This window comes from Entelurus aequoreus, linkage group LG07 (assembly GCF_033978785.1).
Source record: "Entelurus aequoreus isolate RoL-2023_Sb linkage group LG07, RoL_Eaeq_v1.1, whole genome shotgun sequence".
NCBI classification, from domain to species: domain Eukaryota; kingdom Metazoa; phylum Chordata; class Actinopteri; order Syngnathiformes; family Syngnathidae; genus Entelurus; species Entelurus aequoreus.
The window spans coordinates 25,071,741-25,095,878 of record NC_084737.1 but is presented as its reverse complement, the minus strand read 5'-3'; the positions used below and the strand labels follow the sequence as shown (position 1 = coordinate 25,095,878).

General features: G+C 41.2%; 1 protein-coding gene across 2 annotated transcripts in view; it reads right to left on the bottom strand.

Moving 5' to 3' along the window:
- Positions 1 to 10,442: 10,442 nt before the first annotated feature.
- The window catches only part of LOC133653554 (gastrula zinc finger protein XlCGF57.1-like), a 28,112-nt gene continuing 14,416 nt past the window's right edge, over positions 10,443 to 24,138 (bottom strand). For both annotated transcript variants that reach the window (XM_062052963.1, XM_062052964.1), the window contains one exon: positions 10,443 to 12,280. In XM_062052963.1, the coding sequence (XP_061908947.1) occupies positions 10,791 to 12,280 (1,490 nt within the window). In that variant the 3' untranslated portion in view covers positions 10,443 to 10,790. The remainder of the gene's footprint in view (positions 12,281 to 24,138) is intronic.

Sequence of the window (24,138 nt, the reverse complement as noted above, 5' to 3'; positions counted from 1 at the left end):
AATGAATAGGTAAATATTTTTAAAAATATAATTTAAAAAATTAAAATTGTTATGTGCTGTGGCAAATACTCACACCTAAAATGGTTTCAATAATGTTAACACTTTTAAAGTTATTCTTAACCATGGAGCTGCCAAAAAATATCACTTATGTAGTTTGTATGGGCTGCAGCGGGCTGCACTCAGTTGTGATACACTTTTCCACCACTTGTGGCAGTAATGTGTCAGTCTATTGACTAACTGACAAATTAAAGCTCAAATTAAAGCTGTGAGCATCGTTGAAACTGCGAGCATCCCGCCTAACGCCCCAACCAACCATCAGAAATTTCAGGAAGATATGAGCCCAATGGAAGGAAGTTATGAATGTTATCATTTTCCACCACAAGGGGACACTATTGGTGTCAATATTAACATGTAGGCATGAGCATACCCCGACCTCAAAACCTCATATCAGGAGATCTGATCATCTTAAGTGCAGTACTGACAGCTTGATGGTTGATTGAACAGTTGTCGCCGCCGGGCTCCGCCCACTACACACGAGTACGAATAGGTACTGACCATTCCAGCACTTCAGGGCGTCATCATCCTCATTTCGACCAATTCTGATCAAGATCTGAGTTTGTGGAACCGAGTTGCAAAATGTTGAAAGTTTTGTGGCGAGCTATCAGATCAAAGTTTGCCGCCAGAACACACCCACATCTTATGGCATGTGCAAAATTACTTCGCATTTTATCATCGCCCATGTGTAAAGTATCAGTCGGTTTTTGGCCGTGCGAAATTCAAATTTGGACAAAGCAGGAATTGGAATTAAAATGTTGAAGCTTACTGCCTTGACTTTTTATTTGAATTTAGATAGATTGTGCGGAATACTTGGTGATAATACTCACCCATGGCCTGTATCAATCAATCAATCAAAGTTTATTTATATAGCCCTAAATCACGAATGTCTCAAAGGGCTGCACAAGCCACAATGACATCCTTGGCTCAGATCCCACATCCGGGCAAGAAAAAACTCAACCCAATGGGATACAATGAGAAACCTTGGAGGGGACCCCCCCCTCCCCCTCTGGGAAACCGGTGCAATGGACGTCGAGTGGATCTAGTTAATAGTGTGAGAGTCCAGTCCACAGTGGGGCCAGCAGGGGATCATCTTGAGTGGAGAGACGTCCCCAACTGATGCACAGGTAAGTGGTTCACCCCGGGTCCAGACTTTAAAAAGCTAGCGCTTCATCTGTTGTCACCTGAGCAGAAAAGAGACGGCAGATCAACTAGTCTAAAAGGGGGAGGGGGGGTTTCTATTGTAGTGTGGCCAACTTATCCTTTATGGATATTTGGAAAATGAATAGTCGATCTGGAATTACTGACAGTTAAACAAAGAAAGAGGAATGCAGATATGGTTGATGAATGCACTTCATTAAAGGATTTAAACGTCTCCAAGAACATCACAGGACTTTAAAGGCCCTCTCCATCCGAGAGGAGGATGTACACCGGCAGTTCTTGAAGATGAATACCCAAAAGGCCCCCGGGCCGGATGGTGTCTCCCCCTCCACTCTCAGACACTGCGCGGATCAGCTGGCTCCTGTCTTCACTGACATTTTTAACACCTCTCTGGAGCTATGCCGCGTGCCGTCCTGCTTTAAGACCTCCACCATTGTCCTTGTCCCCAAGAAAGCACGGATCACAGGACTTAATGACTACAGGCCAGTTGCGCTGATGTCTGTGGTCATGAAGTCCTTTGAGTGCTTGTTCCTGCCCCACCTCAAGGACATCACCGCCCCCCTCCTGGACCCACTGCAGTTTGCCTACAGAGCCAACAGGTCTGTGGATGATGCAGTGACCCTGGCCCTCCACTTCATCCTGGAGCATCTGGACTCCCTAGGAACCTACGCTAAGATCCTGTTTGTGGACTTCAGCTCTGCCTTCAACACCATCCTCTCTGGACTGCTACGAGACAAGCTCTACCAGTTCAGCGTGCCCCACTCCCTCTGCAGTTGGATCAATGACTTCCTGACAGACCGAAGACAGCACGTGCGGCTGGGGAAGATTGTCTCGGACAGTCGAACCACGAACACTGGTACTCCTCAGGGCTGTGTACTTTCCCTCTGGCTTCTTTTCTCCCTGTATACAAACTGCTGCACCTCCAGTCACCAGTCCGTAAAGCTGCTCAAGTTTGCGGATGACACTACCCTCATCGGGCTCATCTCGGATGGCGATGAGACCGCCTACAGGAGAGAGGTGGACCGGCTGGCGTCCTGGTGCAGCCTCAACAACCTGGAGCTGAACGCCCAGAAAACAGTGGAGATGATCATGGACTTCAGGAAAGTCACAGCCCCACCATCCCCCCTCACCCTGATTGACTCTCCCAACCCCGTCTCCATTGTGGACTCCTTCCGTTTCTTGGGCACCACCATCACCCAGGACCTCAAGTGGGAGCTGACCATCAGCTCCCTCATCAAGAAGGCGCAGCAGAGGATGTACTTCCTGCAGCAGCTGAGGAAACTTAAGGTGCTGACCGAGATGCTGTTGCAGTTTTACTCAGCCATCATCGAGTTCATCCTCACCTCCTCCATCACCGTGTGGTTCCCCGGCGCCACAGTCCAGGATAAGCATCGACTGCAGCGCATCGTACGTGCTGCTGAGAAGGTGATTGGCTGCAAGCTCCCATCCCTCCAGGACCTATTCTCCTCCAGGACCAAGAGGCGTGTGGGTCAGATCACAGCTGACTCTTCTCACCCTGGACACAAACTTTTCTCCCCTCTCCCCTCAGGCAGGAGACTACGGTCCATCCAGACCCACACCTCCCGCCACCTGAACAGTTTGTTCCCCTCAACCATCAGGCACATGAACAATAACAAGATCTGATAGCTCAGTTACAGCTCTTTTTATTACCAAATCTGTGTTGTATGTGTTTTATGTTGCACGATTGCACCAAGAAAAATTCCTAGTTTGTGAACCCGTTCTCAAACAATGGCAATAAAAACTATTCTGATTCTGATTCTGATCATTGGACAGGGGGCTAGTCAGCAGTGGCAAATACTTTGGGAAAATGATGAAAAAGGAAGGCAGTTATTTTCTGTTCAGAACCAGGTCCAGGTTCCAAGATGGAGAGGGACTGTAAGGAAACACCAAGTAATAATGAGCAGAATTAGGATTGGACGTAGCTATTTAAATTATAAATGTGTGAACAATGTAAAGTATTAAAAACAGTAAAACATTTTTTTTTGGAATGTACTAAATATGATATAGAAAGACTGACTATGACGGCAAAACGGAGGGTACTGGGACCCGTGGATGGGACTCTGAAGAGCCTGATCAATCTTGCAGACACTGAAAGTGGAAGGAAAATAGTATGGGAGTTTTTGAACAAAACTGGACTCAAGGAGAGACTGTAATGTCATTATAAAATGAAACTGAAGATGGCAGTAATGCAACACAGATGGATGCCAGCTGCCATAAAACTGAAAAGAAGAAGATATGCGTTTTGCACCAAAGTCCCCTCCTTCACTCCACACACGCTTCTAATACTCGGCACATCTCCTCACATCGCTACTAACTACCCTTTATTAATCCTCCGTGTCAGGATAAACTCGACTCGTCTCACTGAACTTTGAAGGTTATTAGGCCCGCTTATCTTGCTAGTTATTTTAGATTGCTATTTTTATTTAGCGCGCTAGTTAGCTTAACATGCTCGTTGTGTTCGTGAACTTAGCTTGCAAAGAGACGTGGATTTGATCAACACATCGCTGAGCAGAGATCAAGTGTGAGTGTAAAGTGTTGTGATTGTGAAAGAACGAACGATAGCAGAGTACAAAGAGGAACTTTCTCAAACAAAAGAGGAGAACAAGAGACTTCGTCAACTACTGGACGCTGTTTTCAATCAATTTCTGTTACACAGAACAGGTTTGTTTACTCGAGTCCTTACTCTCACATGTTTACTAACTTTATATTTCATCATTAACATAAAAATTACATGTTAGATTAATTTTGATTAATAGGTGTACTCAGACACATGATTGTTATTGCGTTATTAATGTGATTATCAGACAGCAGTCATTTCCATTAGATAATGTTCAAAAATAGGTTTTAGTTCTAGCTTCTGTAGACAACAGGGACTAACGTTTATTGTTAATTGGCCCTCTTTTTGGGGCAAACCAGGCTTGCTGATGAGAGACGGCCTTCACCCTAACCAGGAAGGTGCCATCCTCCTGTCTAGGAACACAGACTACTATTTGAGTCACACTTGACTAACTACACTAGAGCAAGCCCGGTCACAGGCAATTACAGAGTCTGCTAGTCCGGGTGAGGAGTCAGTTAAAACAGAACTAGCCAGCGCCAGGCTGGATAATCCCTGCACACATAGAAATTATCGTAGAATAATACACAACTCACATTATGTTTTTTCTGTTGTGACTGCGTCAGAGGTAGACATGCATTCTACTGAGGTGGCAAATTATTATGCGTTCAGTTTATCGCAGCACCAAGCAAACAATCTGAAAATTCCCGTCATCTCAATTCCTAGATATGGTCGAAACTATTTAAAGTGCACTATGCATAATAAACGCAATATTATTAATATTGCTACTACGGATAATTTCAACAAAAACTCGTCAAAACAGCCCAATACCTATAATATGGGCCTTTTAAACATAAGATAATTGTCTTCCAAAACGTTATTAGTTAATGAGGTCATTAGAGATAACAATATATATATATATATATATATATATATATATATATATATATATATATATATATATATATATATATATATATATATATATATATATATGTTTGTTTTTGTTTTTTTTAATGAATTTATTAATTAATCAACAAAACAATACACAACAATACCACAATAATGCAATCCAATTCCAAAACCAAACCCATCCCAGCAACATTAAGAACAACAATAAACAGAGCAATTGAGGACACACAAACATGACACGAACAATCCAAATGTAGTGAACCAAAAATGAACATTATCGACAACAGCATCAATATTAGTAACAATTTCAAAATAGCAGTGATTAAATAACCCTCGTTGATATTATCATTAAAAACATTAATAAAAAATAATTAAAAAAATAGTAATGAACAATAGTATCCCAGTGGCTTACACTTGCATCACATCTCACAAGCTTGACAACACACTGTGTCCAATATTTTCCACAAAGATATAATAAGTCATATTTTGGTTCATTTAATAGTTGAAACAAATTTAAATAATGGATCCCATATTCCAATATATGACTCATTATTATCTAAACTAAATGCAGTTTGTTCTACTGATACCATCTCCATAGCTTGAAAAAAAAAAAAAAAAAAAGAGACAACAATCTTAACGTCATTGGTCTTAGCGAAACCTGGCTCAAACCAGACGATTTTTTTGCGCTAAATGAGGCATCTCCTCCTAACTATACAAATGCACCTATTGGCCGTCCCCTTAAAAGGGGTGGGGGGGTCGCACTAATATACAATGAAAACGTTAACCTTACCCCTAACCTAAATAATAAATATAAATCGTTTGAGGTGCTTACTATGAGGTCTGTCACACCGCTGCCTCTCGACCTGGCTGTTATCTACCGCCCCCCAGGGCCCTATTCGGACTTCATCAGTGAATTCTCAGAGTTCGTTGCAGATCTAGTGACGCACGCCGACAATATAATCATAATGGGGGACTTTAATATCCATATGAATACCCCATCGGACCCTCAGTGCGTGGCGCTCTAGACTATAATTGATAGCTGTGGTCTTACACAAATAATAAATGAACCCACGCATCGCAACGGTTATACGATAGATCTAGTGCTTGTCAGGGGTGTCACCACCTCCAAAGTTATGATATTCCCGTATACTAAAGTAATGTTCGATCAATACCTTATAAAATTCGAAGTTCTGACTCATTGTCAACAAGCTAATAATAATAATAACTGCTATAGCAGCCACAACATTAATGCTGCCACAACGATGACTCTTGCTGATACTGCCTTTGGTAATGGCACCATTACCAAATTATGTCGGCTCTATTGATAACCTCACTAACAACTTTGACGACGCCCTACGCGAAACCATTGATAGTATAGCACCGCTAAAGCAAAAAAGGGCCCCTAAAAGGCGTACCCCATGGTTTACAGAAGAAACTAGAGCTCATAAATTATCATGTAGAAAGCTGGAACGCAAATGGCGTGCGACTAAACTTCAGGTTTTCCATCAAGCATGGAGTGATAGTTTAATAACTTATAAACGCATGCTTACCTCAGCTAAAGCTAAATATTACTCAAATCTCATCCGCCTCAACAAAAATTATCCTAAATTTGACCTCAGGGTAAACTCCCACCTTCCCTTTATTTCGAAAATCCTCGAAAAAATTGTTGCACAGCAGCTAAATGAACACTTAGTGTCTAACAATCTTTGTGAACCTTTTCAATCCGGTTTTAGGGCAAATCACTCTACGGAGACAGCCCTCGCAAAAATGACTAATGATCTATTGCTAACGATGGATTCTGATGCGTCATCTATGTTGCTGCTTCTTGATCTTAGCGCTGCTTTCGATACCGTCGATCATAATATTTTATTAGAGCGTATCAAAACACGTATTGGTATGTCAGACATAGCCTTGTCTTGGTTTAACTCTTATCTTACTGACAGGATGCAGTACGTCTCCCATAACAATGTGACATCGGACTATGTTAAGGTAACGTGCTGAGTTCCACAGGGTTCGGTTCTTGGCCCTGCACTCAGTAGTATTTACATGCTGCCGCTAGGTGACATCATACGCAAATACGGTGTTAGGTTTCACTGTTATGCTGATGACACTCAACTTTACATGCCCCTAAAGCTGACCAACATGCCGGATTGTAGTCAGCTGGAGGCGTATCTTAATGAAATTAAACAATGGATGTCCGCTAACTTTTTGCAACTCAACGCCAAGAAAACGGAAATGCTGATTATCGGTTCTGCTAGACACCAACATTTATTTAATAATACCACCTTAACATTTGACAACCAAACAATTACACAAGGTGACTCAGTAAAGAATCTGGGTATTATGTTCGACCCAACTCTCTCGTTTGAGTCACACATTAAAAGTGTTACTAAAACGGCCTTCTTTCATCTCCGTAATATCGCTAAAATTTGTTCCATTTTGTCCACTAGCGACGCTGAGATCATTATTTATGCGTTTGTTACGTCTCGTCTCGATTACTCTAACGTATTATTTCCGGGTCTCCCTATGTCTAGCATTAAAAGATTACAGTTGGTACAAAATGCGGCTGCTAGACTTTTGACAAGAACAAGAAAGTTTGATCATATTACGCCTGTACTGGCTAACCTGCACTGGCTTTCTGTGCACTTAAGATGTGACTTTAAGGTTTTACTACTTACGTATAAAATACTACACGGTCTAGCTCCAGCCTATCTTGCCGATTGTATTGTACCATATGTCCCGGCAAGAAATCTGCGTTCAAAGAACTCCGGCTTATTAGTGATTCCCAGAGCCCAAAAAAAGTCTGCGGGCGGTTTCTATTCGGGCTCCAGTACTATGGAATGCCCTCCCGGTAACAGTTAGAGATGTTACCTCAGTAGAAGCATTTAAGTCCCATCTTAAAACTCATTTGTATACTCTAGCCTTTAAATAGACCCCCTTTTTAGACCAGTTGATCTGACGTTTCTTTTCGGTGAAGGTTAACTGGTGTTGGAAGGATGTCATATGTAGCTCTGATGACAAAGCTCAACTGCCTAGCTTCCATGGCCCACATATCCTTCCAGCTGATCTTCCTCCTCTCCACACTGTCCCATCTCGTCCACTGACCCTGTTTGCCCAAAGAGACTGCCTTGGCCCATCTTGCAGCCTCCTCCTGGCGGTGTACTTCGTCCACCACCATCTTCCTCCGTTCTGGTGCTGTGGCCTTACTCCAAGCCGGGCGGGTAGCTGTTAGCCCAAAGCCTCCTCTTCCTTGCTGGACATAGCCCACAATGTCAGCATGTCTGAGGGCTGCTGTTGCTTCTTCCACTGCTTTGGCTGGTCTCCATTTACGCCCTGTCGCCAAGGTTGGTGCATTGTTGCTCACTACCAAGTCTCTGAATTCATTCAGTGTCATCTGGAGTCTTGTTTTTGCACACTTGAACTCCTCTGTGAGACTGGTGAGGGGCAGCTTGAGGATGCCATCTCCGTAGAGGCCTATGGTGGTAAGGCATCGTGGAACTCCGAGCCATTTTTTGATGTAGCCTGTGACTCCTCTTTCCAACTTCTCTACAGTCGAGATTGGGACCTCATAAACTGCGAGGGGCCACAGTATCCTGGGTAGGAGTCCGAACTGCAGGCACCAGGCCTTTAACTTTCCAGGCAGTTGGGTGTTATCGATGGACTGTAGGCCGCTGCTGATATCCTTACGTAGTTGTTGCACCTGGTCTTTGTCCTTCAGGCTTGCATCATACCACCTGCCAAGGCTCTTTACAGGCTGCTCAGACACTGTGAGGATTGGGTCATCTCCGATGAAGAATTTCAGGTCCGAGAGCACTCCCTTCACAATTGAGATGCTTCGTGACTTGGATGGTTTGATCTTCATACGGGCCCAACTGATGTTCTCTTCCAGTTTCCTGAGAAGCCTCCTGGTGCATGGGACGGTGGTGGTCAACGTTGTAATATCGTCCATGTAAGCTCTGAGTGGGGGAAGGCGCTGGCCAGAGTCAACCCGCTGACCGCCTACCACCCACTTTGAGGCGCGGATGATAACCTCCATCGCCATCGTGAATGCCAGGGGTGAAATAGTGCATCCCGTCATGATGCCCACCTCCAAGCGCTGCCAAGAGGTGGTAAAGTCAGAGGTGGTGAAGCAGAACTGCACGTCCTGGAAGTAGGATTTAACTAGGGCTGTGATGGTGTCCGGTATGTGGAAGAAGTTGAAGGCAGACCACAGGAGTTCATGGGGCACCGAACCAAAGGCGTTGGCGAGGTCCAGGAAGACTACGTGGAGATCCTTTTTCTCCGCCTTTGCCACTTGGATCTGGTGCCAGATCATGCTGAAGTGTTCTGAGCACCCAGAAAATCCTGATATACCTGCCTTTTGTACAGATGTATCGATGTACTTATTTCTTCGCAGATACTTGCCCATCCTCTGTGCAATGACACTGAAGAAGATTTTGTCCTCGACGTTTAGCAGGGAGATCGGACGGAATTGGCTGATGTTCTCTGCATCCTTCTCCTTTGGGATGAGGACTCCTTCTGCCCTACGCCACATTTTGGGTATCATCTTCTTTTGCCATGCTGTTCTCATGAGCCTCCAGAGAAACCTCAGGATGTCCGGTGCGTTCTTGTACACCTTGTATGGGACTCCATTTGGCCCCGGGGCTGATGCAGATCTTGCTCGACGCACAGTGTTTTCCACCTCTTTCCATGTTGGAGGGCCGATAGGCATATGATGTTCGGGAGGGTCAATCGGCGGGATATCTGAAGGGATGGTGAGACATTCATAGCGCCTTGGGTCAGAGTGCGTTGCTTTCAGGTGATCTTCCAGGTCTGCCTTTGTTGTTTTAAGGGCTCCACTTTTTTCCTTTGCGAAGATACTTTTGAGGAACTTGAAGGGATCTTTATAGAACCGTGTTCTAGTTTGTTCTTTCTTCCTTCTACGTTACCGTAGGTTCTCTGCTCTGCGGAGGGATGCCAGTCGGGTTTTAATGTCGACTTGGAGCACATTTATGCCTTCCCTTTCCACTCCAGAGGCTTTTCTCCACTGTTTCCTAAGTTGTCTCCTTTCAAGGACGAGGCGCCTGATCTCATGTCGCCTCCTAGAAACTGGTGCGGTTGAGACGTTTTTTCCACCTTTCCTTACTTGCACTCCGAAGCGTTCTGACCCATATTGATAGATAATGTCCGCCATTCTCTCCAACTTCTTTTCCACTGTCCCTTGTAGTTGTTCGAGGGACAGGGCCAGGTCAGTATTGATTGTTTCCCACAGTTTTTTATCCACGACACCGGGCCACTTCACATGCAGTCTAATCCCTGCTGGTCTCCTTTCGACTGCAGGTCTAGGAGGTTGGGTCGGTTCTACCGCCGTTGTCATCAGCTCTGTGTTTGCTTCCTCCGTGACATTGGTACTGATGTACTGCAAGCTGTGGTTTGCGTCCAGTTGCTGTACTTCATTCGACTGATTTGACTCCTTTCGTAGAAAGTAGTCAATGCGAGGCCTCTGACATAAACTGCAACCTGATGCCTTCTTTCATGTCTCCAAGACATCCCCAAAAAGTCGCAGAATTTGTCGCTCGTCATTTTTGGGAAGAAAAGAGTTAAAAAAGTTGGCATATTTATCAACAAAGTCAGTAGAGAGAAAGCACCATAGTGGTTGTGGGATATATTCCCTCACTTTGTAATTCATGCATTACATTCACAGCTCATCAAACACATAACATCATTTAATAAATGCTTTCACTCCTCTATTAGTCTGAAGTCTTTTATTTTCACACTTTACTCTTTTTTGACATATCTAGAAGTACATTTGCAATGTTTCCTCTTAATGCTGCTGCTGCTTCTGGTACATGTGCTTTCATCTTTCCTCCATCAAGATAGCTCAGCTATATGATCTATGAATGTTAAAATCATATTAACAAGATTGTGTTACACACACAACAATGATGTCACACATGTTAAATGTGCTGATAACGTTAGAAAGTGAATATTCAAGTTTTGACAGTTCACACACTACAACACAACACTCTCACCTGTGTTTTTTCTCATGTCTTTTCAAATATTGACTTCATCCAAAACCTTTACAACAGATTGAACAGGTAAAGGGGTTTTATATAGTGTGCATGCTCATGTGAACTTTCAAAGACTTAGTTTGTGTAAAACCTTTACAACAAATTGAACAAGAAAAAGTTTTTTCTCCACTGTGTATTTTCATGTGTTGTTTCAGCATTTTTTTTTGTCTAAAATCTCTACCACATTCTGAGCAGGAAAAAGGTTTTTCTCCCGTGTGTATTGTCATGTGGTTTTTCAAATCACGATTATGTTTTAAACCTTTACCACATTCAGAGCAGGAGAAAGATTGTTCTGCAGTGTGTGTACTCATGTGCGCTTTCAAACTATCATTTCGTGAAAAACCTTTACCACATTCTGAGCAGGAAAAGGGTTTTTCTCCAGTGTGTATTCTCATGTGTTGTTTCAGCAAGTGTTTTACTTTAAAATCCCTACCACATTCAGAGCAGGAAAAAAAAAATTCTCCAGTGTGTTTTCTCATGTGTGTTTTCAAATGATCACTTCGAAAAAACACTTTACCACATTCTGAACAGGAAAAAGGTTTTTCTCCAGTGTGTTTTCTCATGTGTTGTTTCAGCATTTGTTTTAGACTAAAATATTTACCACATTCTAAGCAGGAAAAAGGTTTTTCTCCAGTGTGTTTTCTCATGTGTTGTTTCAGCATTTGTTTTAGACTAAAATCTTTACCACATTCTGAGCAGAAAAAAGGTTTTTCTCCAGTGTGTATTCTCATGTGTTGTTTCAAATTACAATTTTGTGAAAAACCTTTACCACATTCTGAACAGGAAAACGGTTTTTCTCCAGTGTGTGTTCTCATGTGTTGTTTCAAATTACAATTTTGTGAAAAACCTTTACCACATTTTGAGCAGGAAAAAGGTTTTTCTCCAGTGTGTGTTCTCATGTGTAATTTCAGATGACAATGGTGTTTAAAAGTTTTGTCACAGTGAGAACATGTCAAGTGTGTGTTGTCAGTGTGACATGTCTTATTATCTTCAGAGTCTTCATCATCAGTGTCAGGAGAGTGAGACGTTGTGTCGTCACTATCTGATAGTGGAGCTAAGATCTTGTCTGCTTGTGATCCTCCACAGTGGTCTCCATCAGCTTCTGTTGTCATGTGTTGAGTTGAGCTGCTGCTTGGAGGCTCCGCCTCTCTCTTCTCCTTACTTTCAATTATGAACTCATCTTCACTCTTCACAATCACACCAATCACTGGGAACTCCTCCAAACATTCAAGATGCTCTCCCTCCTGACTGATGCTGTGTTCCTCCTCTTCCTCTTTGACGTGAGAGAAATGTTGAGCTTCCTCTTTAAAATGGGGGGTCAGTGGGTCCTCCTCTTCTTCTTTAATGTGAGCAGAGCTGTGACTCCTCTTTCTCTTTAAGGTGAGGGAGGGCTGTGACTCTTTTTCCTCCTTAATGTGAGAAGTATGTGGCTCCTCCTTTTCCTTTTTAATATAGGGGGGTTGTGACTGATTCTGCTCCATCCTTGAGGTCCGCTCTTGCTGCTCAGGGAGATGTTCTTCACAGACGTCTGCAGGACACAAGTTAGACAAACACATGCTTTAGAAAAGTCCAGATGTACCCAGTCACATGACACATTGTCCTGCACCAGCACATGTTCTGATAATGTCTCTGAGGATCTCATCAGTCACCACGTTGACATTGAAGATGTCAAAACCAGACCGGAAGCAACACAACAACTCATGAAAAAAATAAACAGCTGCTTGTACACCCGAAAGAGAACAAAGAACAGGACTAAAAAATAAAAACCTACTTTTCAGAAACCTGAAGCCTGGCTAGAATATGTTTGTGATAGTGGTTTATGATGACTGCTTTAACAAGCAAATATTTCTATCTGCCACATTTACATGTTTAAACTTGTTTTACTTTTGTAGCTGTATGTAGAAGTGGCACATGTTTGCACTAGATCTATGCTAATTTAAAGGACAAACTGCACATTTGGTAAAATGTTACAATCCCTATTAGAAACAAGAACACATACAGTATGTATTTAATTTTTGCTTTCTAATTTGTAACAATCAACTCATTCGAGGTGGCTAGCAACATAATTAATGGGAATAATCAATTCTTTATCTAAATCACTCTAAAAATGCATCCACAAACCGCCAACAATACTCCATTCACATCCAGTCACCTGAATATTAATCGAGAATTAGCAACATTGTTATTATAAGCGTTTACGCAGACAAACTACTTTTCGCCAGCCTTGATCACAGGGAGCTAGCTAGCTTGTGCAGCTAATGAGCTACCGTGTTGACATAGCCTACTGAGGTGGTAAGATGTTGCTTCATGATCGCCTTTAAATTGGTACAAGTTCATTCTAGATTATAAACCATGCCTCTCACCTGCAAGATTTACCCTAGATGTAATTGGTTGTGACGGCCCGCCACAACAAAATAAAAGCCACCAAATCTTAAAAATAAGGTTTTTTTTACGTGAAAACAAATTAAAGTAATATAATGTAATGTAGCCTCCAGAAGAAGTCACACAATTTCTGACACTATTTTTAACTTTTATTGCCAATCTTATGCTAATCTTATGCTAATTTCCACATGCATTTCTTCCCGTGCACACACTTGTGTCTCCCTTCTTCCCTCTGAGCCACACAACAACACTTCCTCATTCTCCACCAACCCCCTTCCAGGGCCGGTGTGTTCACGAACATGGGAAATATGTACATCAAAACGTGTCAGCACTGTGGACGTACTTTAAAGGCCTACTGAAACCCACTACTACCGACCACGCAGTCTGATAGTTTATATATCAATGATGAAATCTTAACATTATAACACATGCCAAAACGGCCGGGTTAACTTATAAAGTGACATTTTAAATTTGCCGCTAAACTTCCGGTTCGAAACGCCTCTGAGGATGACGTATGCGCGTGACGTAGACCGGGGAACACGGGGATGCCTTCCACATTGAAGCCAATACGAAAAAGCTCTGTTTTCATTTCATAATTCCACAGTATTCTGGACATCTGTGTTCGTGAATCTGTTTCAATCATGTTCATTGCATTATGGAGAAGGAAGCTGAACAAGCAAAGAAGAAAGTTGTCGGTGCGAAATGGACGTATTTTTCGAACGTAGTCAGCAACAACAGTACACAGCCGGCGCTTCTTTGTTTACATTCCCGAAAGATGCAGTCAAGATGGAAGAACTCGGATAACAGAGACTCTAACCAGGAGGACTTTTGACTTCGTTACACAGACGCCTGTAGAGAACTGGGACAACACAGACTCTTACCAGGATTACTTTGATTTGGATGACAAAGACGCAGACGTGCTACTGTGAGTATGCAGCTTTGGCTTCTAAACATTTGATCGCTTGACCGTATGTGCGCAACTTTTTTTTGCGTATGTACGTAACTTTTTTAAAATATATAAGCTTTATGAACCTTGGGTTAGGTGAACGGTCTTTTGGGCTGAGTGATTGTGTGTGTTGATCAGGTGTTTGAATTGTATTGGCGTGTTCTATGGAGCTAGGAGCTAGCATAGGAGCTAGGAGCTAGCATAACATGTACCGTACCGGCGCGTCACGTACGTAACTTTTTAAAAATATATAAGCTTTATGAACCTTGGGTTAGGTGAACGGTCTTTTGGGCTGAGTGATTGTGTGTGTTGATCAGGTGTTTGAATTGTATTGGCGTGTTCTATGGAGCTAGGAGCTAGCATAGGAGCTAGGAGCTAGCATAACACGTACCGTACCGTACGTGCGCGTCACGTTCGTAACTTTTTAAAAATATATAAGCTTTATGAACCTTGGGTTAGGTGAACGGTCTTTTGGGCTGAGTGATTGTGTGTGTTGATCAGGTGTTTGAATTGTATTGGCGTGTTCTATGGAGCTAGGAGCTAGCAGACGAGCTAGGAGCTAGCATAACAAACACGCAGGTGTTATTATGCAGGATTAATTTGTGGCATATTAAATATAAGCCTGGTTGTGTTGTGGCTAATAGAGTATATATATGTCTTGTGTTTATTTACTGTTGTAGTCATTCCCAGCTGAATATCAGGTACCGTGAGTATGCAGCCTTGGCTGCTAAACATTTGATAACTTGACCGTATGTGCGCGTCACGTACGTAACTTTTTAAAAATATTTAAGCTTTATGAACCTTGGGTTAGGTGAACGGTCTTTTGGGCTGAGTGATTGTGTGTGTTGATCAGGTGTTTGAATTGTATTGGCGTGTTCTACGGAGCTAGGAGCTAGCAGAGGAGCTAGCATAACAAACACGCAGGTGTTTTTATGCAGGATTAATTTGTGGCATGTTAAATATAAGCCTGGTTGTGTTGTGGCTAATAGAGTATATATATGTCTTGTGTTTATTTACTGTTGTAGTCATTCCCAGCTGAATATCAGGTCACCCCCGGCTCTCACAGCATCTTCCCTATCGGAATAGCTTCAACTCCCCACTAGTCCTTCACTTGCACTTTACTCATCCACAAATCTTTCATCCTCGCTCAAATTAATGGGGAAATTGTCGCTTTCTCGGTCCAAATCTCTCTCACTTCATGCGGCCATCATTGTAAACAATAGGGAACTTTGCGTATATGTTCAACTGACTACGTCACGCTACTTCCGGTAGGGGCAAGCCTTTTTTTTATCAGATACCAAAAGTTGCAATCTTTATCGTCGTTGTTCTATACTAAAGGCCTACTGAAATGAATTTTTTTTATTTAAACGGGGATAGCAGATCTATTCTATGTGTCATACTTGATCATTTCGCGATATTGCCATATTTTTGCTGAAAGGATTTAGTATAGAACAACGACGATAAAGATTGCAACTTTTGGTATCTGATAAAAAAAAGGCTTGCCCCTACCGGAAGTAGCGTGACGTAGTCAGTTGAACATATACGCAAAGTTCCCTATTGTTTACAATGATGGCCGCATGAAGTGAGAGAGATTCGGACCGAGAAAGCGACAATTTCCCCATTAATTTGAGCGAGGATGAAAGATTTGTGGATGAGTAAAGTGCAAGTGAAGGACTAGTGGGGAGTTGAAGCTATTCAGATAGGGAAGATGCTGTGAGAGCCGGGGGTGACCTGATATTCAGCTGGGAATGACTACAACAGTAAATAAACACAAGACATATATATACTCTATTAGCCACAACACAACCAGGCTTATATTTAATATGCCACAAATTAATCCTGCATAAAAACACCTGCGTGTTTGTTATGCTAGCTCCTAGCTCCTCTGCTAGCTCCTAGCTCCATAGAACACGCCAATACAATTCAAACACCTGATCAACACACACCATCACTCAGCCCAAAAGACCGTTTACCTAACCCAAGGTTCATAAAGCTTATATATTTTTAAAAAGTTACGTACGTGACGCGCACATACGGTCAAGTTATCGAATGTTTAGCAGCCAAGGCTGCATACTCACGGTACCTGATATTCAGCTGGGAATGACTACAACAGTAAATAAACACAAGACATATATATACTCTATTAGCCACAACACAACCAGGCTTATATTTAATATGCCACAAATTAATCCTGCATAATAACACCTGCGTGTTTGTTATGCTAGCTCCTAGCTCCTCTGCTAGCTCCTAGCTCCATAGAACACGCCAATACAATTCAAACACCTGATCAACACACACAATCACTCAGCCCAAAAGACCGTTCACCTAACCCAAGGTTCATAAAGCTTATATATTTTTAAAAAGTTACGTACGTGACGCGCACGTAGGTACGGTATGTGTTATGCTAGCTCCTCTGCTAGCTCCTAGCTCCATAGAACACGCCAATACAATTCAAACACATGATCAACACACACAATCACTCAGCCCAAAAGACCGTTCACCTAACCCAAGGTTCATAAAGCTTATATATTTTAAAAAAGTTACGTACATACGCAAAAAAAAGCCAAAGCTGCATACTCACAGTAGCACGTCTGCGTCTTTGTCATCCAAATCAAAGTAATCCTGGTAAGAGTCTGTGTTGTCCCAGTTCTCTACAGGCGTCTGTGTATCCAAATCAAAAGTCCTCCTGGTTAGAGTCTCTGTTATCCGAGTTCTTCCATCTTGACTGCATCTTTCGGGAATGTAAACAAAGAAGCGCCGGCTGTGTACTGTTGTGGCTGACTACGTTCGAAAAATACGTCCATTTCGCACCGACAACTTTCTTCTTTGCTTGCTTGGCTTCCTTCTCCATAATGCAATGAACATGATTGAAACAGATTCACGAACACAGATGTCCAGAATACTGTGGAATTATGAAATGAAAACAGAGCTTTTTCGTATCGGCTTCAATGTGGAAGGCATACCCGTGTTCGCCGGGCTACGTCACGCGCATACGTCATCCTCAGAGGCGTTTCGAACCGGAAGTTTAGCGGCAAATTTAAAATGTCACTTTATAAGTTAACCCGGCCGTATTGGCATGTGTTATAATGTTAAGATTTCATCATTGATATATAAACTATCAGACTGCGTGGTCGGTAGTAGTGGCTTTCAGTAGGCCTCTAAATCCTTTCAGCAAAAATATGGCAATATCGCGAAATGATCAAGTATGACACATAGAATAGATCTGCTATCCCCGTTTAAATTAAAAAAATTCATTTCAGTAGGCCTTTAATATATCCAAGATATATTTGCAGACAGTGACCTATAAAGTGTGCAGTATGCACACATTAGGAGGACGGTGGTGGATTTTAGGAGAGAAAATGCAGTTGGGGCAGCAGCGCTAAGCAACTGTGATGTCAGGCTAGCTGCAGCTCGCTGTTCATCAGGTTCCTGGAGCGACAGAAGAGTCTCTAAACACAAGTACAGTCTACACCAGAATAAGACATTAGAAATTTTTGCTCGTCGTTTTAATAAAGAAAAAGTCACTAAAAGGATTGGAGAAGTCTCAGGTCTACAAACCTGAAAAATTCTCAACAAAGAACATTGTACAATAAACAGCAACAATTGAAAAAATAGAGAAACCCGATAAGAAAAAAATATGTTATAACTAATTAATAATAACAGATTAGTTTTTAAATGTATTTTCCGGTATACATTTTTTTTTACCTTTTGAAAGAAAATATGACGAGGATGTCATGTTGACCCCACCCCCACCACACCCTCTGGCCACGCCCCCACCACCACAGGTATCTTGGCAACTCGAGGAAACCCTGACCTGGATAGTAGAAGGACGTAGTCAAAAGCCAAGAGGTTGTACATTGGTGACATCCATCCCATACCGGGAGATGAAGATTATGATTAATTCTTAAAGGCCTGCTGAAATGATTTTTTTTTATTTAAACGGGGATAGCAGATCCATTCTATGTGTCATACTTGATCATTTCGCGATATTGCCATATTTTTGCTGAAAGGATTTAGTAGAGAACTTTTGACGATAAAGTTGCTACTTTTGGTCGCTGATAAAAAAGCCTTGCCTGTACCGGAAGTAGCGTGACGTCAACAGTTAAAAGGCTCCTCACATTTCCCCATTGTTTTCAATGTAGCTAGAGCGATTCGGACCGAGAAAGCGATGATTACCCCATTAATTTGAGCGAGGATGAAAGATTTGTTTGATGAGGAACGTTAGAGTGAAGGACTAGAATGCAGTGCAAGACATATCTTTTTTCGCTCTGACCGTAACTTAGGTACAAGCTGGCTCATTGGATTCCACACTCTCTCCTTTTTCTACTGTGGATCACGGATTTGTATTTTAAACCACCTTGGATACTATATCCTCTTGAAAATGAGAGTCGAGAACGCAAAATGGACATTCACAGTGACTTTTATCTCCACGACAATACATCGGCGAAACACTTTAGCTACGGAGCAAACGTGATAGCATCGTGCTTAACTGCATATAGAAACAAAAGAAATAAACCCCTGACTGGAAGGATAGATAGAAAATCAACAATACTATTAAACCATGGACCTGTAACTACACGGTTAATGCTTTCCAGGCTGGCGAAGGTTAACAATGCTGTTGCTAATGATGCCATTGAAGCTAACTTAGCAACCTGACTTCACAGAGCTATGCTAAAAACATTAGCTATCCACCTACGCCAGCCAGACATCATCTGCTCATCAACACCCGTGCTCATATACGTTCCAGCGATCGACGGTGCGACGAAGGACTTCATCCGATCACAGATGCGTTCGGCGGCCCGGAGACGGAGGAAGTTAAGGTGAGTTCGGCGGCTAGCGCATCTGCTATCCACCTCTCAGTCCTCCTGGTTGTGTTGCTGTAGTCCGCCGCTAATACACCGATCCCATTTACAACTTTCTTCTTTGCAGTCTTCATTGTTCATTAAACAAATTGCAAAAGATTCACCAACACAGATGACCAGAATACTGTGGAATTTTGAGATAAAAACAGAGTTTTTTGTATAGGATTCAATGTGTCCGCATACTTCCCGTTTCAATGAATGACGTCACGCGCATACGTCATCATACATACCGTATTTCCTTGAATTGCCGCCGGGAATATAGTATTCGCCTGCCTAGAATTACAGCCGGGTCAAACTCATTTCGCAAAATAATTAGCGCATGCTTGGCACTTCCGCCGGGTCAAATATGAGTCATTAAATGACTCCCGCCTCCTGGTGGTAGAGGGCGCTAGTGATCCTTCTTGCGACTACCAGTACTGCAGAAGACCGGTGCTGCAGAAGAAGACTACAAGCAGCAAGCGTAAGCAGCGATCGTTTGCTTGCACTTTTACCATGGAGGATTACATATCTAAAATAAAACAGTTTTCTAAACTGGACTTTCAATCGAAGCAGGAGGTAATTATTAAAGGAAGATCTCCAGAGACTTTTAAAACTGAAGAAAGATAAGGAAGACTGCCTTTGATCAGAAGCAGCTGCACATGGACATCATTTATAAGTAAAGGTATGACCATAATAACATTTTTTTTATTAAATGTGCTTTTCATGATAAGGTAAGCGCCGGAGTGAGAAGAGGTTTTAAAATAATTAGCGCATGCTTGCCCATCCCGCATGCTTTTGGTAAGCGCGGGAGTGAGAAGAGGTTTTAAATTAATTAGCGCCCAGGCGGGTATTCAAGGAAATACGGTAGACATTTTTAACCGGAAGTTTAGCGGGAAATTTAAAATTGCACTTTATAAGTTAACCCGGCCGTACTGGCATGTGTTGCAATGTTAAGATTTCATCATTGATATATAAACTATCAGACTGCGTGGTCGGTAGTAGTGGGTTTCAGTAGGCCTTTAATATTGTTACTTAACCTTCATAAGTTTTTCTGCTGATTATAATTGTGATTAAAATAAAATACAATAAATAATGTATAAATCTTAAATAGTTTGAAATAAATTGTACACTTACACATAGGGCTGGGCGATATGGCCTTTTTTTAATATCTCAATATTTTTAGGCCATATCGCGATACACGATATATATCTCGATATTTTGCTTTAGCCTTGAATGAACACTTGATGCATATAATCACAGCAGTATGATGATTATATGTGTCTACATTAAAACATTCTTCTTCATACTGCATTAATATATGCTCATTTTAAACTTTCATGCAGAGAGGGAAATCACAACTAAGTCAATTTAGCAAAACTGTATTTATTAAACAGTTATGTAGCAGTGCCACAAACATTCATGTCATTTCCAAACAGAAAGTGCAAGATTGTCAGAGACATTTTAAAACAAGCTATAAGTGCACTTTTGTGAAGTAAAGTGAATTATATGTATATAGCGCTTTTCTCTAGTGACTCAAAGCGCTTTACATAGTGAAACCCAATATCTAAGTTACATTTAAACCAGTGTGAGTGGCACTGGGAACAGGTGGGTAAAGTGTCTTGCCCAGGGACACAACGGCAGTGACTAGGATGGCGGAAGCGGGAATCGAACCTGGAACCCTCAAGTTGCTGGCACGGCCACTCTACCAACCGAGCTATGCCGCCCCACTTGTGAATGATGTCACTAAGATGACATTTCAAACTAACACTAAATAAAAGTGCACTTTTTGTACAGAACGCCACTACAATAGTTTAAAACAAATAAAGTGCACTATTGTGCATGATGACACACAAGATATTTCAATAAGTGTCACATAAAAATGAGCTGCTTATCAAATAGTATATGTCCTACGGTGTTGATGTGGAAATAGTTGCTTCGGCATTTAGTTGGTGTGGCACCGAACGGAGATGTTGACATGTAAAGACATATTCCCGCTTGAAGCCAAACCACCATCAGACTGTTTTTCTTGGGAATTAATTATTCCTCCATTTGTTACCAGATTTGCACCTTAATTCGCTCGTATTACCACTCAAACCACACCGTTAGCTGTTAGCATCACAGCTAATGTTACCATGTCGCTACCTGTCCGGGAGCGTGTGACGTTGCTCACGTGACAGTATGTGACGTATGTAAGAAGGTGTGCTTGTTTTAAGTCTCTGTGAGAAGGAGAGACAGGAAAGAGTGAGAAACACATACAGTTGAATGCCCCGCAGCTAAAAGCAACTGCGTGAGAACGTATACTCGAATATCACGATATAGTCATTTTCTATATCGCACAGAGACAAACCCTCGATATATCGAGTATATCGATATATCGAGGATATCGATATATCGCCCAGCCCTACTTACACACACATTTGTAGGATGACCCACCACTAGTTCACTTCCCAAAAAGTAAGATGATTTTATTAATCCTTTTATGAGATCATTTAGTCAAAAGCACCTACCGTAATTTCCGGACTATAAGCCGCTACTTTTTCCCCTGGTTCTGGTCCCTGCGGCTTATACAAGGGTGCGGCTTATTTACGGCCTGTTCTTCTCCGACACCGACGAAGAGGATTTCGGTGGTTTTAGTACACAGGAGGAAGACGATGACACAATGATTAAAGACTGACTTTTCATATACCGGTAGGCTGGTTATTTTGATAACGTACAGGCGAGCACTTTGTATTACTTTGCAGCGTTGTATTATTTGTACTCTGCACAAATGCTGTTCGCCATGTCAAAGATGTGAAAGTTTGATTGAATGATTGAAAGATTTATTGTTAATAAATGGGACGCTTTGCGTTCCCAAACAGTCATCTCTGTCCCGACAATCCCCTCCGTGGTAGCAGGAACCCCTATATACTACGCTAATTGCACATCAAAACCCTGCGGCTTATAGTCGGGTGCGGCTTATATATGGAGCAATCTGTATTTTCCCCTAAATTTAGCTGGTGCGGCTTATAGTCAGGTGCGGCTTATAGTCCGGAAATTACGGTACTATAAATAAATGTGCGTTTTTCAGGGCTGATACCAATATAATACTATACTATATATATACACTATATAATATTAGTAGTCAAGGAGACTGATAACTGATATTTGGAGCCGATATTAATTTGCGGTAGAATTTAGCTAAATATGACTAGTTTACATCAGTAAATAGCTGGATAAGACTTTAAAGTTTTTTTGTTTTTTTTTATTCCAGAAACATCGAACCATAGCAACATGATGTTTTATGCGGCGCTAATGTTGTGGTTAATTTAGCACCAAAAAGACATCAGGGGATTTCACAAACACCTTTAGTAAGCGTGTCTAGGAGGAGCATCGACATCTGGATTTAAACTGTGAAATCCTGTTTAAGATGTATTTACTCTTATTTACATATCAACATGTTCCTTTAGGAAACTTTCACATAGAATGGATTTGTGTGTTGTTGTAGCTTGTATGCTGCAATGTTTAACATCAAGAAAACATCACTAATTAGTATTAATAAAGTACATTAATTCATCTCTCGTAGGTGTTGAGACATTGCTGGACAGCAGAGAAGTAACTAAATCCAAATAAACATTGAAATATTTTTTTTAAGATATCTGGCTGGTATCTTCAGTAGGGATGTAAATCGTTAAGAATGTATCAATATGGTACCCTAATCGATATTCCTTATCGATACCAGTATTTATCGATACTCGATTACGATTTATCGGTACTATAATTCATTTGTGGAAATAACGATGTAAAAAAAAAAAAAGGCATTTTAATTAGCATCTCTATTAGTTTAAGATGTTGAACACCTCCAACATGATGTTCTGTAACATATTTTATTATTTGAAGTTTTAAAGAAGTCAACTATGTGTGCAGTACAAGGTGAAATGCAGTTATGTCATCTTCTTGTAAATAACACACACATCCATTACTGAGTTTTTATTCATTACAATTACACTCAGCTGAAAATAATATTTAAATATGGCATACATGTGCCAACCACAGACTTTTTACATGATATGTCATATCATATAAATCCATATAATCACTTAGCATGTTATGTGGGTGTGCATTTTGTAACAAGGTTTTGTCATTTTAAACCAGGGGTGTCAAACTCAAATACAGAGTGTGCCAAAATTTAAAACTGAACAAAGCCGCGGGCCAAGGTTGAAAAAATTAACCTTTTAATAGGGACCCAAACAAGTTTTGCATTGAATATTGAACAAGCAAGGCTTATATAACTTTATAGTGACATGCAAAATCGAGTTTCAAATAAAAATTATAATAATTAAAAAATATCAATGGCATATCTAATAAAATTTAAATAAAAATTGAATGCCTCTTTTCTATGTGCAGCCTTCTGAGGTAAATATCAAAATAAACTTTTTCCACAGGCTAATAATACATTTGAAAATTAAATAATAATGAATTAATCAAACATTCAAGCCTTGAAGTAGCAAGAGAAAGTGCATGAATAAAATGTTAATTATTGCTCAGTTTGCTACACTGATTTGCTTTAACACTGAATATGGAACAAGCAATGAATGAATGAATGAATGAATGAAATAAGTTTATTTCGGTCATATAATCAACCATCAACCATTAACCATTTTGTGTGACCAGTTTAACAGTACACATTTACACACAAAAAGAAAATAAAATACAAATAATGACCGAAAAAGGAATAGGCTGAAGCTAAAGCTTATATTTGCCTATCCTATACCTCCACACTGATTTGCTTTAACATTGAATATGGAACAAGCAACGCTTATATAACTTATAGTGCAAAATCAACTTTCAAAAAACAAACGAAAAAACATCAATGGCATATTAAGTACAATTTAAATAAAACATGTAATGCCTCTTTTCGATTTGCAGCCTTCTGAGGTAAATATCAACATGAACTTTTTCCACAGGCTAATAAATTTGAAAACAAAATAATGAATAAATCAACCATTCAGACCTTTTTACTGCTCAGTTTGCAACACTAATCTGATGTGCCCAAGCCAGATACCTGGCATCTTTTCTTCGATGCGAGTTTATTAATGCCGGGGCTCAGGCTTTGAGCTGAGGCCACCTTCATTATTGACAGAAGGTGTTCATCAGTCAGACGTATCCTGTGAGACGTTTTCGTCATCTTCATTGAGGAGAAAAGTTGCTCACATAGATACGTGCTGCCGAACATGGAGA